The sequence below is a fragment of the Xenopus laevis genome, chromosome 2L, assembly GCF_017654675.1.
Source record: "Xenopus laevis strain J_2021 chromosome 2L, Xenopus_laevis_v10.1, whole genome shotgun sequence".
In the NCBI taxonomy this organism is placed as follows: domain Eukaryota; kingdom Metazoa; phylum Chordata; class Amphibia; order Anura; family Pipidae; genus Xenopus; species Xenopus laevis.
Genome location: NC_054373.1, coordinates 59,950,308 through 59,975,670, shown reverse-complemented (window position 1 = coordinate 59,975,670; position 25,363 = coordinate 59,950,308). Strand labels below are relative to the sequence as shown.

Genomic DNA, 25,363 nt, shown 5'->3' with positions numbered 1-25,363 from the left:
ACAATGTTAACTTGAAAACATACTGTATGTCACAAAGAGCACAGGAAATGACCTCATGCTCATGATTTGAATTGTCAGTGCTAGGCCTTCTCTAATCACATGACATTTGTTGCCAAGTTACCATTGTGATGTCATAAAGAGCACAATTGCTACTTGTCAGTTACTACAAAGAGCTGTCAGAGCAGAGTTTGCTTTTTTTCTGTATCACATCATACGGATAAAAGCTTTGCTAAAACATAGAAAGATCATTAATTCTTTTAGAAGAACGACTATTAATATTTTTAGAAAAAGCGAGATCATGGATTTACATCGCCTTTGGAACTTCTGTGCAATAATTCTGGGCTGGTTCGCGGTATTTAGTGCTGTCTCTCTTTTAGTAGGCATTTATTATACCTATGTGCTGGAGTTCTGTATATTTACAGTGACATCACTTGCTGAGAAAGTGATCTACATGGTGTTTTATCACATCTTTTTCATCATGTTGGCATGGTCATATGGAATGACCATACTTAATCGTCCTGCTACCCCATCTAAGGAGTTTGACTTATCGGACATTGAGCAGGGCCAATTTGTAAGGCAGGAGAAGCAAGACTTTCACCAGGACATTCTCCAGTGCATTGCTAAAGAGCTGCCTATTTACACAGTGACAAAGAATGGAAACATCCGATACTGCCGCATATGCAACCTAATGATGCCAGACAGATGCTACCATTGTTTAGCCTGCAACAAGTGCGTGCTTAAGCATTACTCTCACCGCTTTTTGGTCAACAACTGTGTAGGATTTTCAAACTACAAGTACTACTTCCAGCTGTTATTTTACGTTATGCTGCACTGCCTATTCGTCTGCACTACAGGACTTCAGTATGCAATGAAGTTTTGGACTCAGGAGCTGCCATACACCGATGCAAAATATCCAATCCTTTACATGGTTGGAGTGAATGCAGTTCTACTTCTTTTCATAGTGCCAATCTTTATCTATCATTGCTGGCTTGTTGGAAAAAACAGAACCTCTGCAGAAAACTGCAAGCCTCTTTTCTTCCGCAATATTCCAACGAATATGGGCTTTTCTCTTGGTTTGAGCAAGAATCTGAAAGAGGTGTTTGGTGAAGAGAAGAAATATTGGTTACTCCCTGTGTATACCAGGAAAGGTGACGGATGCTCTTTTCCAACTGGTTATGAGAGAGAGAACCCAGAGCAAAACGGCATTGACTTTTAAATAGGTTATAAAACAGGATTTTTTCTTCAAAAATTGGTTGAAACCAGAGGACTATCACGGTGCATTGCTGCAACAACGCATCGATTAGATGAGAGAAACCAAGACAATAGCACTTCTCATACAAATCTGTCCATATATGGAATATCTATCAACATTCAAAAAATATTTCTAAATAAAACACATTTATTTCTTTCATTGTTTTAGTCTTGGTGCTTTTTATTCTACATAATATTAAAGGAAGAGGTGGGAAGGGCATATTGAACCTTTCAAGTTGGTTTCTGCCAATCCTCAAGACAAGGGTTGAGTTTGATTTAATTTAAGTTATTGATGCCAGAAGGCCAAAGTGCTTTCTGGCAGAGGTAGGTTAATGCAGTTAGCAATATTAAATACAGATTCCATGGAATTCACAAATATTTTTGCAATTTCTTCAATGGAGAAGAATAGTGATTGGACTGTGCCCCCCCCCACCTTGACCATAAAGATAGGTACGGGCAAGGAGGCAACCCATGGTGAACCATTATCTATAGTTAGGAGTGGACCATATGTGTGTGTGGCAGTGGGGGTGTTTAAAAAACTGGGCTGAGGGTGTTTTTTCTCCTTTAAACTCCAAAATACCTGAAACCATTTATTTCAATGTATTGTATTACAAAAACCCTTAATAATAAAGCTAAAACCCTTCCAGTGACAACAGTTAGCTACAGATGTGCAGTTCACAAAATAGTATTTGTTATAATGCAACCAATTGATAGCAGGAAAAAATCAGTGCAAAACAAGGTATTATATATATATATATATATATATATATATATATATATATATATATATATATATATATATATATATATATATATATATATATCTATCTATATATATATATATATATATATAGTAGGGATGCACCGAATCCAGGATTCGGTTCGGGATTCAGCCAGGATTCGGCCTTTTTCAGCAGGATTCGGATTCGGCCGAATCCTTCTGCCCGGCCGAACCCTCATTTGCATATGTAAATTAGGGGCGGGGAGGGAAATCACGTGACTTTTTGTCACAAAACAAGGAAGTAAAAAATGTTTTCCCCTTCCCATCGCTAATTTGCATATGCAAATTAGGGTTCGGATTCGGTTCGGTATTCGGCCGAATCTTTTGCAAAGGATTCGGGGGTTCGGCCTAATCAAAAAAAGTGGATTCGGTGCATCCCTAATATATATATATATATATATATATATATATATATATATATATATATATATATATATATATATATATATATATATATATATATAAAAATATGAAATACTGAAGACAGAAAAAGGATATTAAAGCTTTAAAATGATAAACATTTTGAAAAATTATGAGGTGTTTGAATTATGGTTATGTTTTAACTGTCAGTGTCAGGCCTCCTCTACTCACATGACATCACAATGTTAACTTGAAAACATACTGTATGTCACAAAGAGCACAGGAAATGACCTCATGCTCATGATTTGAATTGTCAGTGCTAGGCCTTCTCTAATCACATGACATTTGTTGCCAAGTTACCATTGTGATGTCATAAAGAGCACAATTGCTACTTGTCAGTTACTACAAAGAGCTGTCAGAGCAGAGTTTGCTTTTTATCTGTATCACATCATACGGATAAAAGCTTTGCTAAAACATAGAAAGATCATTAATTCTTTTAGAAGAACGACTATTAATATTTTTAGAAAAAGCGAGATCATGGATTTACATCGCCTTTGGAACTTCTGTGCAATAATTCTGGGCTGGTTCGCGGTATTTAGTGCTGTCTCTCTTTTAGTAGGCATTTATTATACCTATGTGCTGGAGTTCTGTATATTTACAGTGACATCACTTGCTGAGAAAGTGATCTACATGGTGTTTTATCACATCTTTTTCATCATGTTGGCATGGTCATATGGAATGACCATACTTAATCGTCCTGCTACCCCATCTAAGGAGTTTGACTTATCGGACATTGAGCAGGGCCAATTTGTAAGGCAGGAGAAGCAAGACTTTCACCAGGACATTCTCCAGTGCATTGCTAAAGAGCTGCCTATTTACACAGTGACAAAGAATGGAAACATCCGATACTGCCGCATATGCAACCTAATGATGCCAGACAGATGCTACCATTGTTTAGCCTGCAACAAGTGCGTGCTTAAGCATTACTCTCACTGCTTTTTGGTCAACAACTGTGTAGGATTTTCAAACTACAAGTACTACTTCCAGCTGTTATTTTACGTTATGCTGCACTGCCTATTCGTCTGCACTACAGGACTTCAGTATGCAATGAAGTTTTGGACTCAGGAGCTGCCATACACCGATGCAAAATATCCAATCCTTTACATGGTTGGAGTGAATGCAGTTCTACTTCTTTTCATAGTGCCAATCTTTATCTATCATTGCTGGCTTGTTGGAAAAAACAGAACCTCTGCAGAAAACTGCAAGCCTCTTTTCTTCCGCAATATTCCAACGAATATGGGCTTTTCTCTTGGTTTGAGCAAGAATCTGAAAGAGGTGTTTGGTGAAGAGAAGAAATATTGGTTACTCCCTGTGTATACCAGGAAAGGTGACGGATGCTCTTTTCCAACTGGTTATGAGAGAGAGAACCCAGAGCAAAACGGCATTGACTTTTAAATAGGTTATAAAACAGGATTTTTTCTTCAAAAATTGGTTGAAACCAGAGGACTATCACGGTGCATTGCTGCAACAACGCATCGATTAGATGAGAGAAACCAAGACAATAGCACTTCTCATACAAATCTGTCCATATATGGAATATCTATCAACATTCAAAAAATATTTCTAAATAAAACACATTTCTTTCATTGTTTTAGTCTTGGTGCTTTTTATTCTACATAATATTAAAGGAAGAGGTGGGAAGGGCATATTGAACCTTTCAAGTTGGTTTCTGCCAATCCTCAAGACAAGGGTTGAGTTTGATTTAATTTAAGTTATTGATGCCAGAAGGCCAAAGTGCTTTCTGGCAGAGGTAGGTTAATGCAGTTAGCAATATTAAATACAGATTCCATGGAATTCACAAATATTTTTGCAATTTCTTCAATGGAGAAGAATAGTGATTGGACTGTGCCCCCCCCCCACCTTGACCATAAAGATAGGTACGGGCAAGGAGGCAACCCATGGTGAACCATTATCTATAGTTAGGAGTGGACCATGTGTGTGTGGCAGTGGGGGTGTTTAAAAAACTGGGCTGAGTGTGTTTTTTCTCCTTTAAACTCCAAAATACCTGAAACCATTTATTTCAATGTATTGTATTACAAAAACCCTTAATAATAAAGCTAAAACCCTTCCAGTGACAACAGTTAGCTACAGATGTGCAGTTCACAAAATAGTATTTGTTATAATAATGCAACCAATTGATAGCAGGAAAAAATCAGTGCGAAAAAATCAGTGCAAAACAAGGTATTTATATATATATATATATATATATATATATATATATATATATATATATATATATATATATATATATATATATATATATATATATATATATATAGTAGGGATGCACCGAATCCAGGATTCGGTTCGGGATTCAGCCAGGATTCGGCCTTTTTCAGCAGGATTCGGATTCGGCCGAATCCTTCTGCCCGGCCGAACCGAATCCTAATTTGCATATGTAAATTAGGGGCGGGGAGGGAAATCACGTGACTTTTTGTCACAAAACAAGGAAGTAAAAAATGTTTTCCCCTTCCCATCGCTAATTTGCATATGCAAATTAGGGTTCGGATTCGGTTCGGTATTCGGCCGAATCTTTTGCAAAGGATTCGGGGGTTCGGCCGAATCAAAAAAAGTGGATTCGGTGCATCCCTAATATATATATATATATATATATATATATATATATATATATATATATATATATATATATATATATATATATATATATATATATATATATATAAATATGAAATACTGAAGACAGAAAAAGGATATTAAAGCTTTAAAATGATAAACATTTTGAAAATTATGAGGTGTTTGAATTATGGTTATGTTTTAACTGTCAGTGTCAGGCCTCCTCTACTCACATGACATCACAATGTTAACTTGAAAACATACTGTATGTCACAAAGAGCACAGGAAATGACCTCATGCTCATGATTTGAATTGTCAGTGCTAGGCCTTCTCTAATCACATGACATTTGTTGCCAAGTTACCATTGTGATGTCATAAAGAGCACAATTGCTACTTGTCAGTTACTACAAAGAGCTGTCAGAGCAGAGTTTGCTTTTTATCTGTATCACATCATACGGATAAAAGCTTTGCTAAAACATAGAAAGATCATTAATTCTTTTAGAAGAACGACTATTAATATTTTTAGAAAAAGCGAGATCATGGATTTACATCGCCTTTGGAACTTCTGTGCAATAATTCTGGGCTGGTTCGCGGTATTTAGTGCTGTCTCTCTTTTAGTAGGCATTTATTATACCTATGTGCTGGAGTTCTGTATATTTACAGTGACATCACTTGCTGAGAAAGTGATCTACATGGTGTTTTATCACATCTTTTTCATCATGTTGGCATGGTCATATGGAATGACCATACTTAATCGTCCTGCTACCCCATCTAAGGAGTTTGACTTATCGGACATTGAGCAGGGCCAATTTGTAAGGCAGGAGAAGCAAGACTTTCACCAGGACATTCTCCAGTGCATTGCTAAAGAGCTGCCTATTTACACAGTGACAAAGAATGGAAACATCCGATACTGCCGCATATGCAACCTAATGATGCCAGACAGATGCTACCATTGTTTAGCCTGCAACAAGTGCGTGCTTAAGCATTACTCTCACCGCTTTTTGGTCAACAACTGTGTAGGATTTTCAAACTACAAGTACTACTTCCAGCTGTTATTTTACGTTATGCTGCACTGCCTATTCGTCTGCACTACAGGACTTCAGTATGCAATGAAGTTTTGGACTCAGGAGCTGCCATACACCGATGCAAAATATCCAATCCTTTACATGGTTGGAGTGAATGCAGTTCTACTTCTTTTCATAGTGCCAATCTTTATCTATCATTGCTGGCTTGTTGGAAAAAACAGAACCTCTGCAGAAAACTGCAAGCCTCTTTTCTTCCGCAATATTCCAACGAATATGGGCTTTTCTCTTGGTTTGAGCAAGAATCTGAAAGAGGTGTTTGGTGAAGAGAAGAAATATTGGTTACTCCCTGTGTATACCAGGAAAGGTGACGGATGCTCTTTTCCAACTGGTTATGAGAGAGAGAACCCAGAGCAAAACGGCATTGACTTTTAAATAGGTTATAAAACAGGATTTTTTCTTCAAAAATTGGTTGAAACCAGAGGACTATCACGGTGCATTGCTGCAACAACGCATCGATTAGATGAGAGAAACCAAGACAATAGCACTTCTCATACAAATCTGTCCATATATGGAATATCTATCAACATTCAAAAAATATTTCTAAATAAAACACATTTATTTCTTTCATTGTTTTAGTCTTGGTGCTTTTTATTCTACATAATATTAAAGGAAGAGGTGGGAAGGGCATATTGAACCTTTCAAGTTGGTTTCTGCCAATCCTCAAGACAAGGGTTGAGTTTGATTTAATTTAAGTTATTGATGCCAGAAGGCCAAAGTGCTTTCTGGCAGAGGTAGGTTAATGCAGTTAGCAATATTAAATACAGATTCCATGGAATTCACAAATATTTTTGCAATTTCTTCAATGGAGAAGAATAGTGATTGGACTGTGCCCCCCCCCCACCTTGACCATAAAGATAGGTACGGGCAAGGAGGCAACCCATGGTGAACCATTATCTATAGTTAGGAGTGGACCATATGTGTGTGTGGCAGTGGGGGTGTTTAAAAAACTGGGCTGAGGGTGTTTTTTCTCCTTTAAACTCCAAAATACCTGAAACCATTTATTTCAATGTATTGTATTACAAAAACCCTTAATAATAAAGCTAAAACCCTTCCAGTGACAACAGTTAGCTACAGATGTGCAGTTCACAAAATAGTATTTGTTATAATGCAACCAATTGATAGCAGGAAAAAATCAGTGCAAAACAAGGTATTATATATATATATATATATATATATATATATATATATATATATCTATCTATATATATATATATATATAGTAGGGATGCACCGAATCCAGGATTCGGTTCGGGATTCAGCCAGGATTCGGCCTTTTTCAGCAGGATTCGGATTCGGCCGAATCCTTCTGCCCGGCCGAACCCTCATTTGCATATGTAAATTAGGGGCGGGGAGGGAAATCACGTGACTTTTTGTCACAAAACAAGGAAGTAAAAATGTTTTCCCCTTCCCATCGCTAATTTGCATATGCAAATTAGGGTTCGGATTCGGTTCGGTATTCGGCCGAATCTTTTGCAAAGGATTCGGGGGTTCGGCCTAATCAAAAAAAGTGGATTCGGTGCATCCCTAATATATATATATATATATATATATATATATATATATATATATATATATATATATATATATATATATATATATATATATATATATATATATATAAAAATATGAAATACTGAAGACAGAAAAAGGATATTAAAGCTTTAAAATGATAAACATTTTGAAAAATTATGAGGTGTTTGAATTATGGTTATGTTTTAACTGTCAGTGTCAGGCCTCCTCTACTCACATGACATCACAATGTTAACTTGAAAACATACTGTATGTCACAAAGAGCACAGGAAATGACCTCATGCTCATGATTTGAATTGTCAGTGCTAGGCCTTCTCTAATCACATGACATTTGTTGCCAAGTTACCATTGTGATGTCATAAAGAGCACAATTGCTACTTGTCAGTTACTACAAAGAGCTGTCAGAGCAGAGTTTGCTTTTTATCTGTATCACATCATACGGATAAAAGCTTTGCTAAAACATAGAAAGATCATTAATTCTTTTAGAAGAACGACTATTAATATTTTTAGAAAAAGCGAGATCATGGATTTACATCGCCTTTGGAACTTCTGTGCAATAATTCTGGGCTGGTTCGCGGTATTTAGTGCTGTCTCTCTTTTAGTAGGCATTTATTATACCTATGTGCTGGAGTTCTGTATATTTACAGTGACATCACTTGCTGAGAAAGTGATCTACATGGTGTTTTATCACATCTTTTTCATCATGTTGGCATGGTCATATGGAATGACCATACTTAATCGTCCTGCTACCCCATCTAAGGAGTTTGACTTATCGGACATTGAGCAGGGCCAATTTGTAAGGCAGGAGAAGCAAGACTTTCACCAGGACATTCTCCAGTGCATTGCTAAAGAGCTGCCTATTTACACAGTGACAAAGAATGGAAACATCCGATACTGCCGCATATGCAACCTAATGATGCCAGACAGATGCTACCATTGTTTAGCCTGCAACAAGTGCGTGCTTAAGCATTACTCTCACTGCTTTTTGGTCAACAACTGTGTAGGATTTTCAAACTACAAGTACTACTTCCAGCTGTTATTTTACGTTATGCTGCACTGCCTATTCGTCTGCACTACAGGACTTCAGTATGCAATGAAGTTTTGGACTCAGGAGCTGCCATACACCGATGCAAAATATCCAATCCTTTACATGGTTGGAGTGAATGCAGTTCTACTTCTTTTCATAGTGCCAATCTTTATCTATCATTGCTGGCTTGTTGGAAAAAACAGAACCTCTGCAGAAAACTGCAAGCCTCTTTTCTTCCGCAATATTCCAACGAATATGGGCTTTTCTCTTGGTTTGAGCAAGAATCTGAAAGAGGTGTTTGGTGAAGAGAAGAAATATTGGTTACTCCCTGTGTATACCAGGAAAGGTGACGGATGCTCTTTTCCAACTGGTTATGAGAGAGAGAACCCAGAGCAAAACGGCATTGACTTTTAAATAGGTTATAAAACAGGATTTTTTCTTCAAAAATTGGTTGAAACCAGAGGACTATCACGGTGCATTGCTGCAACAACGCATCGATTAGATGAGAGAAACCAAGACAATAGCACTTCTCATACAAATCTGTCCATATATGGAATATCTATCAACATTCAAAAAATATTTCTAAATAAAACACATTTATTTCTTTCATTGTTTTAGTCTTGGTGCTTTTTATTCTACATAATATTAAAGGAAGAGGTGGGAAGGGCATATTGAACCTTTCAAGTTGGTTTCTGCCAATCCTCAAGACAAGGGTTGAGTTTGATTTAATTTAAGTTATTGATGCCAGAAGGCCAAAGTGCTTTCTGGCAGAGGTAGGTTAATGCAGTTAGCAATATTAAATACAGATTCCATGGAATTCACAAATATTTTTGCAATTTCTTCAATGGAGAAGAATAGTGATTGGACTGTGCCCCCCCCCCACCTTGACCATAAAGATAGGTACGGGCAAGGAGGCAACCCATGGTGAACCATTATCTATAGTTAGGAGTGGACCATGTGTGTGTGGCAGTGGGGGTGTTTAAAAAACTGGGCTGAGTGTGTTTTTTCTCCTTTAAACTCCAAAATACCTGAAACCATTTATTTCAATGTATTGTATTACAAAAACCCTTAATAATAAAGCTAAAACCCTTCCAGTGACAACAGTTAGCTACAGATGTGCAGTTCACAAAATAGTATTTGTTATAATAATGCAACCAATTGATAGCAGGAAAAAATCAGTGCGAAAAAATCAGTGCAAAACAAGGTATTTATATATATATATATATATATATATATATATATATATATATATATATATATATATATATATATATATAGTAGGGATGCACCGAATCCAGGATTCGGTTCGGGATTCAGCCAGGATTCGGCCTTTTTCAGCAGGATTCGGATTCGGCCGAATCCTTCTGCCCGGCCGAACCGAATCCTAATTTGCATATGTAAATTAGGGGCGGGGAGGGAAATCACGTGACTTTTTGTCACAAAACAAGGAAGTAAAAAATGTTTTCCCCTTCCCATCGCTAATTTGCATATGCAAATTAGGGTTCGGATTCGGTTCGGTATTCGGCCGAATCTTTTGCAAAGGATTCGGGGGTTCGGCCGAATCAAAAAAAGTGGATTCGGTGCATCCCTAATATATATATATATATATATATATATATATATATATATATATATATATATATATATATATATATATATATATATATATAATATATATATATATAAATATGAAATACTGAAGACAGAAAAAGGATATTAAAGCTTTAAAATGATAAACATTTTGAAAAATTATGAGGTGTTTGAATTATGGTTATGTTTTAACTGTCAGTGTCAGGCCTCCTCTACTCACATGACATCACAATGTTAACTTGAAAACATACTGTATGTCACAAAGAGCACAGGAAATGACCTCATGCTCATGATTTGAATTGTCAGTGCTAGGCCTTCTCTAATCACATGACATTTGTTGCCAAGTTACCATTGTGATGTCATAAAGAGCACAATTGCTACTTGTCAGTTACTACAAAGAGCTGTCAGAGCAGAGTTTGCTTTTTATCTGTATCACATCATACGGATAAAAGCTTTGCTAAAACATAGAAAGATCATTAATTCTTTTAGAAGAACGACTATTAATATTTTTAGAAAAGCGAGATCATGGATTTACATCGCCTTTGGAACTTCTGTGCAATAATTCTGGGCTGGTTCGCGGTATTTAGTGCTGTCTCTCTTTTAGTAGGCATTTATTATACCTATGTGCTGGAGTTCTGTATATTTACAGTGACATCACTTGCTGAGAAAGTGATCTACATGGTGTTTTATCACATCTTTTTCATCATGTTGGCATGGTCATATGGAATGACCATACTTAATCGTCCTGCTACCCCATCTAAGGAGTTTGACTTATCGGACATTGAGCAGGGCCAATTTGTAAGGCAGGAGAAGCAAGACTTTCACCAGGACATTCTCCAGTGCATTGCTAAAGAGCTGCCTATTTACACAGTGACAAAGAATGGAAACATCCGATACTGCCGCATATGCAACCTAATGATGCCAGACAGATGCTACCATTGTTTAGCCTGCAACAAGTGCGTGCTTAAGCATTACTCTCACTGCTTTTTGGTCAACAACTGTGTAGGATTTTCAAACTACAAGTACTACTTCCAGCTGTTATTTTACGTTATGCTGCACTGCCTATTCGTCTGCACTACAGGACTTCAGTATGCAATGAAGTTTTGGACTCAGGAGCTGCCATACACCGATGCAAAATATCCAATCCTTTACATGGTTGGAGTGAATGCAGTTCTACTTCTTTTCATAGTGCCAATCTTTATCTATCATTGCTGGCTTGTTGGAAAAAACAGAACCTCTGCAGAAAACTGCAAGCCTCTTTTCTTCCGCAATATTCCAACGAATATGGGCTTTTCTCTTGGTTTGAGCAAGAATCTGAAAGCGGTGTTTGGTGAAGAGAAGAAATATTGGTTACTCCCTGTGTATACCAGGAAAGGTGACGGATGCTCTTTTCCAACTGGTTATGAGAGAGAGAACCCAGAGCAAAACGGCATTGACTTTTAAATAGGTTATAAAACAGGATTTTTTCTTCAAAAATTGGTTGAAACCAGAGGACTATCACGGTGCATTGCTGCAACAACGCATCGATTAGATGAGAGAAACCAAGACAATAGCACTTCTCATACAAATCTGTCCATATATGGAATATCTATCAACATTCAAAAAATATTTCTAAATAAAACACATTTATTTCTTTCATTGTTTTAGTCTTGGTGCTTTTTATTCTACATAATATTAAAGGAAGAGGTGGGAAGGGCATATTGAACCTTTCAAGTTGGTTTCTGCCAATCCTCAAGACAAGGGTTGAGTTTGATTTAATTTAAGTTATTGATGCCAGAAGGCCAAAGTGCTTTCTGGCAGAGGTAGGTTAATGCAGTTAGCAATATTAAATACAGATTCCATGGAATTCACAAATATTTTTGCAATTTCTTCAATGGAGAAGAATAGTGATTGGACTGTGCCCCCCCCCCCACCTTGACCATAAAGATAGGTACGGGCAAGGAGGCAACCCATGGTGAACCATTATCTATAGTTAGGAGTGGACCATATGTGTGTGTGGCAGTGGGGGTGTTTAAAAAACTGGGCTGAGGGTGTTTTTTCTCCTTTAAACTCCAAAATACCTGAAACCATTTATTTCAATGTATTGTATTACAAAAACCCTTAATAATAAAGCTAAAACCCTTCCAGTGACAACAGTTAGCTACAGATGTGCAGTTCACAAAATAGTATTTGTTATAATGCAACCAATTGATAGCAGGAAAAAATCAGTGCAAAACAAGGTATTTATATATATATATATATATATATATATATATATATATATATATATATATATATATATATATATATATATATATATATATATATATATATATATATATATATATATATATCTATATATATATATATAGTAGGGATGCACCGAATCCAGGATTCGGTTCGGGATTCAGCCAGGATTCGGCCTTTTCAGCAGGATTCAGATTCGGCCGAATCCTTCTGCCTGGCCGAACCGAATCCTAATTTGCATATGTAAATTAGGGGCGGGGAGGGAAATCACGTGACTTTTTGTCACAAAACAAGGAAGTAAAAAAATGTTTTCCCTTCCCATCGCTAATTTGCATATGCAAATTAGGGTTCGGATTCGGTTCGGTATTCGGCCGAATCTTTTGCAAAGGATTCGGGGGTTCGGCCGAATCAAAAAAAGTGGATTCGGTGCATCCCTAATATATATATATATATATATATATATATATATATATATATATATATATATATATATATATATATATATATATATATAAATATGAAATACTGAAGACAGAAAAAGGATATTAAAGCTTTAAAATGATAAACATTTTGAAAAATTATGAGGTGTTTGAATTATGGTTATGTTTTAACTGTCAGTGTCAGGCCTCCTCTACTCACATGACATCACAATGTTAACTTGAAAACATACTGTATGTCACAAAGAGCACAGGAAATGACCTCATGCTCATGATTTGAATTGTCAGTGCTAGGCCTTCTCTAATCACATGACATTTGTTGCCAAGTTACCATTGTGATGTCATAAAGAGCACAATTGCTACTTGTCAGTTACTACAAAGAGCTGTCAGAGCAGAGTTTGCTTTTATCTGTATCACATCATACGGATAAAAGCTTTGCTAAAACATAGAAAGATCATTAATTCTTTTAGAAGAAAGACTATTAATATTTTTAGAAAAAGCGAGATCATGGATTTACATCGCCTTTGGAACTTCTGTGCAATAATTCTGGGCTGGTTCGCGGTATTTAGTGCTGTCTCTCTTTTAGTAGGCATTTATTATACCTATGTGCTGGAGTTCTGTATATTTACAGTGACATCACTTGCTGAGAAAGTGATCTACATGGTGTTTTATCACATCTTTTTCATCATGTTGGCATGGTCATATGGAATGACCATACTTAATCGTCCTGCTACCCCATCTAAGGAGTTTGACTTATCGGACATTGAGCAGGGCCAATTTGTAAGGCAGGAGAAGCAAGACTTTCACCAGGACATTCTCCAGTGCATTGCTAAAGAGCTGCCTATTTACACAGTGACAAAGAATGGAAACATCCGATACTGCCGCATATGCAACCTAATGATGCCAGACAGATGCTACCATTGTTTAGCCTGCAACAAGTGCGTGCTTAAGCATTACTCTCACTGCTTTTTGGTCAACAACTGTGTAGGATTTTCAAACTACAAGTACTACTTCCAGCTGTTATTTTACGTTATGCTGCACTGCCTATTCGTCTGCACTACAGGACTTCAGTATGCAATGAAGTTTTGGACTCAGGAGCTGCCATACACCGATGCAAAATATCCAATCCTTTACATGGTTGGAGTGAATGCAGTTCTACTTCTTTTCATAGTGCCAATCTTTATCTATCATTGCTGGCTTGTTGGAAAAAACAGAACCTCTGCAGAAAACTGCAAGCCTCTTTTCTTCCGCAATATTCCAACGAATATGGGCTTTTCTCTTGGTTTGAGCAAGAATCTGAAAGAGGTGTTTGGTGAAGAGAAGAAATATTGGTTACCTTTCCTGTGTATACCAGGAAAGGTGACGGATGCTCTTTTCCAACTGGTTATGAGAGAGAGAACCCAGAGCAAAACGGCATTGACTTTTAAATAGGTTATAAAACAGGATTTTTTCTTCAAAAATTGGTTGAAACCAGAGGACTATCACGGTGCATTGCTGCAACAACGCATCGATTAGATGAGAGAAACCAAGACAATAGCACTTCTCATACAAATCTGTCCATATATGGAATATCTATCAACATTCAAAAAATATTTCTAAATAAAACACATTTATTTCTTTCATTGTTTTAGTCTTGGTGCTTTTTATTCTACATAATATTAAAGGAAGAGGTGAGAAGGGCATATTGAACCTTTCAAGTTGGTTTCTGCCAATCCTCAAGACAAGGGTTGAGTTTGATTTAATTTAAGTTATTGATGCCAGAAGGCCAAAGTGCTTTCTGGCAGAGGTAGGTTAATGCAGTTAGCAATATTAAATACAGATTCCATGGAATTCACAAATATTTTTGCAATTTCTTCAATGGAGAAGAATAGTGATTGGACTGTGCCCCCCCCCCCACCTTGACCATAAAGATAGGTACGGGCAAGGAGGCAACCCATGGTGAACCATTATCTATAGTTAGGAGTGGACCATATGTGTGTGTGGCAGTGGGGGTGTTTAAAAAACTGGGCTGAGGGTGTTTTTTCTCCTTTAAACTCCAAAATACCTGAAACCATTTATTTCAATGTATTGTATTACAAAAACCCTTAATAATAAAGCTAAAACCCTTCCAGTGACAACAGTTAGCTACAGATGTGCAGTTCACAAAATAGTATTTGTTATAATGCAACCAATTGATAGCAGGAAAAAATCAGTGCAAAACAAGGTATTTATATATATATATATATCTATATATATATATATATATCTATATATATATATATATATATATATATATCTATATATATCTATATATATATATATCTATATATATATATATATATATATATATATATATATATATATATATATAGTAGGGATGCACCGAATCCAGGATTCGGTTCGGGATTCAGCCAGGATTCGGCCTTTTTCAGCAGGATTCGGATTCGGCCGAATCCTTCTGCCCGGCCGAACCCTCATTTGCATATGTAAATTAGGGGCGGGGAGGGAAATCACGTGACTTTTTGTCACAAAACAAGGAAGTAAAAAATGTTTTCCCCTTCCCATCGCTAATTTGCATATGCAAATTAGGGATCGGATTCGGTTCGGTATTCGGCCGAATCTTTTGCAAAGGATTCGGGGGTTCGGCCTAATCAAAAAAAGTGGATTCGGTGCATCCCTAATATATATATATATATATATATATATATATATATATATATATATATATATATATATATATATATATATATATATATATATATATATATAAAAATATGAAATACTGAAGACAGAAAAAGGATATTAAAGCTTTAAAATGATAAACATTTTGAAAAATTATGAGGTGTTTGAATTATGGTTATGTTTTAACTGTCAGTGTCAGGCCTCCTCTACTCACATGACATCACAATGTTAACTTGAAAACATACTGTATGTCACAAAGAGCACAGGAAATGACCTCATGCTCATGATTTGAATTGTCAGTGCTAGGCCTTCTCTAATCACATGACATTTGTTGCCAAGTTACCATTGTGATGTCATAAAGAGCACAATTGCTACTTGTCAGTTACTACAAAGAGCTGTCAGAGCAGAGTTTGCTTTTTATCTGTATCACATCATACGGATAAAAGCTTTGCTAAAACATAGAAAGATCATTAATTCTTTTAGAAGAACGACTATTAATATTTTTAGAAAAAGCGAGATCATGGATTTACATCGCCTTTGGAACTTCTGTGCAATAATTCTGGGCTGGTTCGCGGTATTTAGTGCTGTCTCTCTTTTAGTAGGCATTTATTATACCTATGTGCTGGAGTTCTGTATATTTACAGTGACATCACTTGCTGAGAAAGTGATCTACATGGTGTTTTATCACATCTTTTTCATCATGTTGGCATGGTCATATGGAATGACCATACTTAATCGTCCTGCTACCCCATCTAAGGAGTTTGACTTATCGGACATTGAGCAGGGCCAATTTGTAAGGCAGGAGAAGCAAGACTTTCACCAGGACATTCTCCAGTGCATTGCTAAAGAGCTGCCTATTTACACAGTGACAAAGAATGGAAACATCCGATACTGCCGCATATGCAACCTAATGATGCCAGACAGATGCTACCATTGTTTAGCCTGCAACAAGTGCGTGCTTAAGCATTACTCTCACTGCTTTTTGGTCAACAACTGTGTAGGATTTTCAAACTACAAGTACTACTTCCAGCTGTTATTTTACGTTATGCTGCACTGCCTATTCGTCTGCACTACAGGACTTCAGTATGCAATGAAGTTTTGGACTCAGGAGCTGCCATACACCGATGCAAAATATCCAATCCTTTACATGGTTGGAGTGAATGCAGTTTCTACTTCTTTTCATAGTGCCAATCTTTATCTATCATTGCTGGCTTGTTGGAAAAAACAGAACCTCTGCAGAAAACTGCAAGCCTCTTTTCTTCCGCAATATTCCAACGAATATGGGCTTTTCTCTTGGTTTGAGCAAGAATCTGAAAGAGGTGTTTGGTGAAGAGAAGAAATATTGGTTACTCCCTGTGTATACCAGGAAAGGTGACGGATGCTCTTTTCCAACTGGTTATGAGAGAGAGAACCCAGAGCAAAACGGCATTGACTTTTAAATAGGTTATAAAAACAGGATTTTTTCTTCAAAAATTGGTTGAAACCAGAGGACTATCACGGTGCATTGCTGCAACAACGCATCGATTAGATGAGAGAAACCAAGACAATAGCACTTCTCATACAAATCTGTCCATATATGGAATATCTATCAACATTCAAAAAATATTTCTAAATAAAACACATTTATTTCTTTCATTGTTTTAGTCTTGGTGCTTTTTATTCTACATAATATTAAAGGAAGAGGTGGGAAGGGCATATTGAACCTTTCAAGTTGGTTTCTGCCAATCCTCAAGACAAGGGTTGAGTTTGATTTAATTTAAGTTATTGATGCCAGAAGGCCAAAGTGCTTTCTGGCAGAGGTAGGTTAATGCAGTTAGCAATATTAAATACAGATTCCATGGAATTCACAAATATTTTTGCAATTTCTTCAATGGAGAAGAATAGTGATTGGACTGTGCCCCCCCCCCCCACCTTGACCATAAAGATAGGTACGGGCAAGGAGGCAACCCATGGTGAACCATTATCTATAGTTAGGAGTGGACCATATGTGTGTGTGGCAGTGGGGGTGTTTAAAAAACTGGGCTGAGGGTGTTTTTTCTCCTTTAAACTCCAAAATACCTGAAACCATTTATTTCAATGTATTGTATTACAAAAACCCTTAATAATAAAGCTAAAACCCTTCCAGTGACAACAGTTAGCTACAGATGTGCAGTTCACAAAATAGTATTTGTTATAATGCAACCAATTGATAGCAGGAAAAAATCAGTGCAAAACAAGTATTTATATATATATATATATATATATATATATATATATTATTATATATATATATATATATATATCTATATATATCTATATATATATATATATCTATTATATATATATATATATCTATATATATATATATATATATATATCTATATATATAGTAGGGATGCACCGAATCCAGGATTCGGTTCGGGATTCAGCCAGGATTCGGCCTTTTTCAGCAGGATTCGGATTCGGCCGAATCCTTCTGCCCGGGCCGAACCCTCATTTGCATATGTAAATTAGGGGCGGGGAGGGGAAATCACGTGACTTTTTGTCACAAAACAAGGAAGTAAAAATGTTTTCCCCTTCCCATCGCTAATTTGCATATGCAAATAGGGTTCGGATTCGGTTCGGGATTCGGCCGAATCTTTGCAAAGGATTCGGGGGTTCGGGCCGAATCAAAAAAAGTGGATTCGGTGCACCCTAATATATATATATATAAATATATATATATATATATATTATATATATATATATATATATATATATATATATATATATATATAAAATATGAAATACTGAAGACAGAAAAAGGATATTAAAGCTTTAAAATGATAAACATTTTGAAAAATTATGAGGTGTTTGAATTATGGTTATGTTTTAACTGTCAGTGTCAGGCCTCCTCTACTCACATGACATCACAATGTTAACTTGAAAACATACTGTATGTCACAAAGAGCACAGGAAATGACCTCATGCTCATGATTTGAATTGTCAGTGCTAGGCCTTCTCTAATCACATGACATTTGTTGCCAAGTTACCATTGTGATGTCATAAAGAGCACAATTGCTACTTGTCAGTTACTACAAAGAGCTGTCAGAGCAGAGTTTGCTTTTTATCTGTATCACATCATACGGATAAAAGCTTTGCTAAAACATAGAAAGATCATTAATTCTTTTAGAAGAACGACTTAATATTTTTAGAAAAAGCGAGATCATGGATTTACATCGCCTTTGGAACTTCTGTGCAATAATTCTGGGCTGGTTCGCGGTATTTAGTGCTGTCTCTCTTTTAGTAAGGCATTTATTATACCTATGTGCTGGAGTTCTGTATATTTACAGTGACATCACTTGCTGAGAAAGTGATCTACATGGTGTTTTATCACATCTTTTTCATCATGTTGGCATGGTCATATGGAATGACCATACTTAATCGTCCTGCTACCCATCTAAGGAGTTGACTTATCGGGACATTGAGCAGGGCCAATTTGTAAGGCAGGAGAAGCAAGACTTTCACCAGGACATTCTCCAGTGCATTGCTAAAGAGCTGCCTATTTACACAGTGACAAAGAATGGAAACATCCGATACTGCCGGCATATGCAACCTAATGATGCCAGACAGATGCTACCATTGTTTAGCCTGCCAACAAGTGCGTGCTTAAGCATTACTCTCACTGCTTTTGGTCAACAACTGTGTAGGATTTTCAAACTACAAGTACTACTTCCAGCTGTTATTTTACGTTATGCTGCACTGCCTATTCGTCTGCCACTACAGGACTTCAGTATGCAATGAAGTTTTGGACTCAGGAGCTGCCATACACCGATGCAAAATATCCAATCCTTTACATGTTGGAGTGAATGCAGTTCTACTTCTTTTCATAGTGCCAATCTTTATCTATCATTGCTGGCTTGTTGGAAAAAACAGAACCTCTGCAGAAAACTGCAAGCCTCTTTTCTTCCGCAATATTCCAACGAATATGGGCTTTTCTCTTGGTTTGAGCAAGAATCTGAAAGAGGTGTTTGGTGAAGAGAAGAAATATTGGTTACTCCCTGTGATATACCAGGAAGGTGACGGATGCTCTTTTCCAACTGTTATGAGAGAGAGAACCCAGAGCAAAACGGCATTGAACTTTTAAATAGTTATAAAACAGGATTTTTCTTCAAAAATTGGTTGAAACCAGAGGACTATCACGGTGCATTGCTGCAACAACGCATCGATTAGATGAGAGAAACCAAGACAATAGCACTTCTCATACAAATCTGTCCATATATGGAATATCTATCAACATTCAAAAATATTTCTAAATAAAACACATTTATTTCTTTTCATTGTTTTAGTCTTGGTGCTTTTTATTCTACATAATATTAAAGGAAGAGGTGAGAAGGGCATAATTGAACCTTTCAAGTTGGTTTCTGCCAATCCTCAAGACAAGGGTTGAGTTTGATTTAATTTAGTTATTGATGCCAGAAGGCCAAAGTGCTTTCTGGCAGAGGTAGGTTAATGCAGTTAGCAATATTAAATACAGATTCCATGGAATTCACAAATTTTTTGCAATTTCTTCAATGGAGAAGAATAGTGATTGGACTGTGCCCCCCCCACCTTGACCATAAAGATAGGTACGGGCAAGGAGGCAACCCATGGTGGACCATTTATTATAGTTAGGAGTGGACCATATGTGTGTGTGGCAGTGGGGGTGTTTAAAAAAACTGGCTGAGGGTGTTTTTTCTCCTTTAAAACTCCAAAAATACCTGAAACCATTTATTTCAATGTATTGTATTACAAAAACCCTTAATAATAAAGCTAAAACCCCTTCCAGTGACACAGTTAGCTACAGATGTGCAGTTCACAAAAATAGTATTTGTTATAATGCACCAATTGATAGCAGGAAATCAGTGCAAAACAAGGTATTTATATATAATATATATATATATATATATATATATATATATATATATATATATATATATATATTATATATATCTATATATATATATATAGTAGGGATGCACGAATCCAGGATTCGGTTCGGGATTCAGCCAGGATTCGGCCTTTTTCAGCAGGATTCGATTCGGCCCGAATCCTTCTGCCTGGCCGAACCGAATCCTAATTTTGCATATGTAAATTAGGGGCGGGGAGGGAAATCACGTGACTTTTTGTCACAAAACAAGGAAGTAAAAAATGTTTTCCCCTTCCCATCGCTAATTTGCATATGCAAATTAGGGTTCGGATTCGGTTCGGTATTCGGGTCGAATCTTTTGCAAGGATTCGGGGTTCGGCCCGAATCAAAAAGTGGATTCGGTGCATCCCTAATATATATATATATATATATATATATATATATATATATATATATAATATATAAATATGAAATACTGAAGACAGAAAAAGGAATATTAAAGCTTTAAAATGATAAACATTTGAAAAATTATGAGGTGTTTGAATTATGTTATGTTTTAACTGTCAGTGTCAGGCCTCCTCTACTCACATGACATCACAATGTTAACTTGAAAACATACTGTATGTCACAAAGAGCACAGGAAATGACCTCATGCTCATGATTTGAATTGTCAGTGCTAGGCCTTCTCTAATCACATGACATTTGTTGCCAAGTTACCATTGTGATGTCATAAAGAGCACAATTGCTACTTGTCAGTTACTACAAAGAGCTGTCAGAGCAGAGTTTGCTTTTTATCTGTATCACATCATACGGATAAAAGCTTTGCTAAAACATAGAAAGATCATTAATTCTTTTAGAAGAAAGACTATTAATATTTTTAGAAAAAGCGAGATCATGGATTTACATCGCCTTTGGAACTTCTGTGCAATAATTCTGGGCTGGTTCGCGGTATTTTTAGTGCTGTCTCTCTTTTAGTAGGCATTTATTATACCTATGTGCTGGAGTTCTGTATATTTACAGTGACATCACTTGCTGAGGAAAGTGATCTACATGGTGTTTTATCACATCTTTTTCATCATGTTGGCATGGTCATATGGAATGACCATACTTAATCGTCCTGCTACCCCATCTAAAGGAGTTGACTTATCGGACATTGAGCAGGGCCAATTTGTAAGGCAGGAGAAGCAAGACTTTCACCAGGACATTCTCCAGTGCATTGCTAAAGAGCTCCTATTTACACAGTGACAAAGAATGGAAACATCCGATATACTGCCGCATATGCAACCTAATGATGCCAGACAGATGCTACCATTGTTTAGCCTGCAACAAGTGCGTGCTTAAGCATACTCTCACTGCTTTTTGGTCAACAACTGTGTAGGATTTTCAAACTACAAGTACTCTTCCAGCTGTTATTTTACGTTATGCTGCACTGCCTATTCGTCTGCACTACAGGACTTCAGTATGCAATGAAGTTTTGACTCAGGAGCTGCCATATTCACCGATGCAAAATATCCAATCCTTTACATGGTTGGAGTGAATGCAGTTCTACTTCTTTTCATAGTGCCAATCTTTATCTATCATTGCTGGCTTGTTGGAAAAAACAGAACCTCTGCAGAAAACTGCAAGCCTCTTTTCTTCCGCAATATTCCAACGAATATGGGCTTTTCTCTTGTTTTGGAGAATCTGAAAGAGGTGTTTGGTGAAGAGAAGAATATTGGTTACTCCCTGTGTATACCAGGAAAGGTGACGGATGCTCTTTTCCAACTGGTTATGAGAGAGAGAACCCAGAGCAAAACGGCATTGACTTTTAAATAGGTTTATAAACAGGATTTTTTCTTTCAAAAATTGGGTTGAAACCAGAGGACTATCACGGGTGCATTGCTGCAACAACGCCATCGATTAGATGAGAGAAACCAAGAAATAGCACTTCTCATACAAATCTGTCCATATATGGAATATCTATCAACATCAAAAAATATTTCTAAATAAACACATTTATTTCTTTTCATTGTTTTAGTCTTGGTGCTTTTTATTCTACATAAATTAAAGGAAGAGGTGGAAGGGCATATTGAACCTTTTCAAGTTGGTTTCTGCCAATCCTCAAGACAGGGTTGAGTTTGATTTAATTTAAGTTATTGATGCCAGAAAGGCCAAAGTGCTTTCTGGCAGAGGTAGGTTAATGCAGTTAGCAATATTAAATACAGATTCCATGGAATCACAAATATTTTTGCAATTTCTTCAATGGAGAAGAATAGTGATTGGACTGTGCCCCCCCCCCACCTTGACCATAAAGATAGGTACGGGCAAGGAGGCAACCCATGGTGAACCATTATCTATAGTTTAGGAGTGGACCATATGTGTGTGTGGCAGTGGGGGTGTTTAAAAAACTGGGCTGAGGGTGTTTTTTTCTCCTTTAACTCCAAAATACCTGAAAACCATTTTTTCAATGTATCGTAATACAAAACCTTAATAATAAAGCTAAACCTTCAGTGACAACAGTTAGCTACAGATGTGCAGTTCACATTAAAATAGTAATTTGTTATAATCAACCAATTGATAGCTAGGAAAAAACAGTGCAAAACAAGGTATTTAATATATATATTATATATCTTATATATAAGTATATATATATATATACTATATATATTATATCTATATATAATATGTCTTATATTCTAATATAGAATAGTATCTATATATATCTATATATATCTATATCTATATATATAGTATATGATATATATATAATATAGATATATAATATAATATATATATATACTATATATATAATATATATATATATATATATACATATATAGTAATATATACGGTAGGGATTGCCACGATCCAGGATTCGGTTCGGGATTCAGCCAGGATTCGGCTTTCAGCAGGATTCGATTTCGGCGATCCTTCTGCCGGCGAACCTCATTTGCATATGTAAATTAGGGGGGGAGGGAAATCACGTGACTTTTTGTCACAAAACAGGAAGTAAAAATGTTTTTCCCTTCCCAATCGCTAATTTGCATATGCAAATTAGGATCGGATTCGTTCGGTATCGGCGAATTTCTTTTTGGGCAAACGATTCGGGGGTCGCCTAATCAAAAAAAGTGATTCGTGCATCCCCTAATATATATATAGTAGTATACTATATATATAATAATATATATCATATATTATAATTATAATATATTTATAATATGATCTGAAGACAGAAAGGATATTAAATGCTTTATAAATGAATAACATTTTGAAAAAATTTATGGAGGTGTTTGAATTATGGTTTATGTTTTAACTGTCAGTGTCAAGGCCTCCTCCTACTCACATGACTAACAATGTTAACTTGACACATACTGTTGTCACAAAGAGCACAGGGAAATGACCTCATGCTCATGATTTGAATTGTCAGTGCTAGGCTTCTCTAATGAACATGACATTTGTTTGCCGAATTACCATTGTGATGTCATAAAGAGCAAATTGACTACTTGTCAGTTACTACAAAGAGCCTGTTCAGAGCAGAGTTTGCTTTTTTTTCTGTATCACATCATTGAATCGGATAAAAACTTTTGCTAAAACATAGAAAGATCATTAATTCTTTTAGAAGAAGACTATTAATATTGATTTAAGAAAAGCGAGATCATGGATTAACATCGCCCTTTGAACTTCTGTGCAATAAATTTCTGGGCTGGTTCGCGGTATGATTTTAGTGCTGTCTCTCTTAGTAAGGCATTTATTATACCTATGTTGCTGGAGTTCTGTATATTTACAAGTGACAAAATCACTTGCTGAGAAAAGTGATCTACATGGTGTTTTATCAATCTTTTTCATCATGTCCTGGCATGTCTGATGGAATGACATACTTAATCGTCCTGTACCCATCTAAGGAGTTGACTTATCGGGACATTGAGCAGGCCAATTTAAAGGCAGGTAGAAGCAAGACTTTCACCAGACATCTCCCAGTGCATTGCTAAAAGAGCTGCCCTATTTACATCAGTGACAAGAATGGAAACATCCGATACTGCGCATATGCAACCTAATGATGCCAGACAGTTGCACAATTGTTTTATGCCTGCAACAAGTGCGTGCTTAGCATTACTGCTCACTGCTTTTGGTCACACTGTGTAGGATTTTCACTACAAGTACTACTTCAGTGTTATTTTAACATTATGCTGCCTGCCTATATTCGGTCTGCACTTACAGGACTTTCAGTTATGCAATTGAAGTTTTTGGACTCAGGAGCTGCCATATTTCACGATGCAAAATATCCAATCCTTTACATGGTTGGAGTGAATGCAGTGCTACTGTCTTTTCATAGTGGCCATCTTATCTATCATTGCTGGCTTGTATGGAAAAAACAGAACCTTCTGCAGAAAACTGCAAGCACTCTTTCTTCCGCACGATGATTCCAAACGAATATGGGGCTTTCTCTTGGTTTGAGCAGAATCTGAAAGAGGTGTTTGGTGAAGAGAAGAAATATTGGTTACTACCCTGTTGTATACCGAGGAAAAGGTGACGGATTGCTCTTGTTCAACTGGGTTATGAGAGAGAGAACCCAGAGCAAAAACGGCATTGACTTTTAAATAGGTTATAAAAACATTTATTTTTATCTTCAAAAATTGGTTGAAACCAGAGGACTATCAACGGTGCATTGCCTGCACAACGCAATCGATTAGATGAGAGAAGACCAAGACAATAGCAACTTCTCATACAAATCTTCCATATATGTGGAAATAAAGTTATCACCATTCAAAAATATTTCCTAAATAAAACAGCATTGTAGTTCTTTTCATTGTTTTTAGTCTTGTGCTTTTTATTCTAGCATAATAATTAAGGAAGAGGGTGGGAAGGGCTATTGAACCTTTCAGTTTGTTTCTGCCAATCCTCAAGACAAGGGTTTGATTTGAATGTTATTTAGTA

At 36.4% G+C, this 25,363-nt stretch overlaps 6 protein-coding genes and 2 pseudogenes across 7 annotated transcripts in view; 7 read left to right on the top strand and 1 right to left on the bottom strand.

Moving 5' to 3' along the window:
* scmh1.L (Scm polycomb group protein homolog 1 L homeolog) overlaps positions 1 to 25,363 on the bottom strand; it is a 147,568-nt gene that overhangs the window by 61,114 nt on the left and 61,091 nt on the right. The gene's annotated exons all lie outside the window — the stretch shown is intronic.
* Positions 218 to 1,411, top strand: LOC121399932 (palmitoyltransferase ZDHHC20-like). Its single transcript, XM_041581931.1, has one exon. It carries the CDS (start codon positions 299 to 301, stop codon positions 1,214 to 1,216), a length of 918 nt encoding a protein of 305 aa, XP_041437865.1. The 5' UTR covers positions 218 to 298; the 3' UTR covers positions 1,217 to 1,411.
* LOC121399927 (palmitoyltransferase ZDHHC20-like) lies at positions 2,577 to 4,041 on the top strand. The gene has a single exon (XM_041581926.1). It carries the CDS (start codon positions 2,930 to 2,932, stop codon positions 3,845 to 3,847), a length of 918 nt encoding a protein of 305 aa, XP_041437860.1. The 5' UTR covers positions 2,577 to 2,929; the 3' UTR covers positions 3,848 to 4,041.
* On the top strand, positions 5,247 to 6,678 carry LOC121399929 (palmitoyltransferase ZDHHC20-like). Its single transcript, XM_041581928.1, has one exon. The coding sequence runs from the start codon at positions 5,566 to 5,568 to the stop codon at positions 6,481 to 6,483; it is 918 nt and encodes a 305-aa protein (XP_041437862.1). The 5' UTR covers positions 5,247 to 5,565; the 3' UTR covers positions 6,484 to 6,678.
* Positions 7,812 to 9,277, top strand: LOC121399926 (palmitoyltransferase ZDHHC20-like). Its single transcript, XM_041581925.1, has one exon. The coding sequence runs from the start codon at positions 8,165 to 8,167 to the stop codon at positions 9,080 to 9,082; it is 918 nt and encodes a 305-aa protein (XP_041437859.1). The 5' UTR covers positions 7,812 to 8,164; the 3' UTR covers positions 9,083 to 9,277.
* On the top strand, positions 10,412 to 11,896 carry LOC121399934 (palmitoyltransferase ZDHHC20-like). The gene has a single exon (XM_041581933.1). It carries the CDS (start codon positions 10,784 to 10,786, stop codon positions 11,699 to 11,701), a length of 918 nt encoding a protein of 305 aa, XP_041437867.1. The 5' UTR covers positions 10,412 to 10,783; the 3' UTR covers positions 11,702 to 11,896.
* LOC121399936 lies at positions 13,388 to 14,543 on the top strand (annotated as a pseudogene).
* LOC121399938 lies at positions 15,738 to 17,021 on the top strand (annotated as a pseudogene).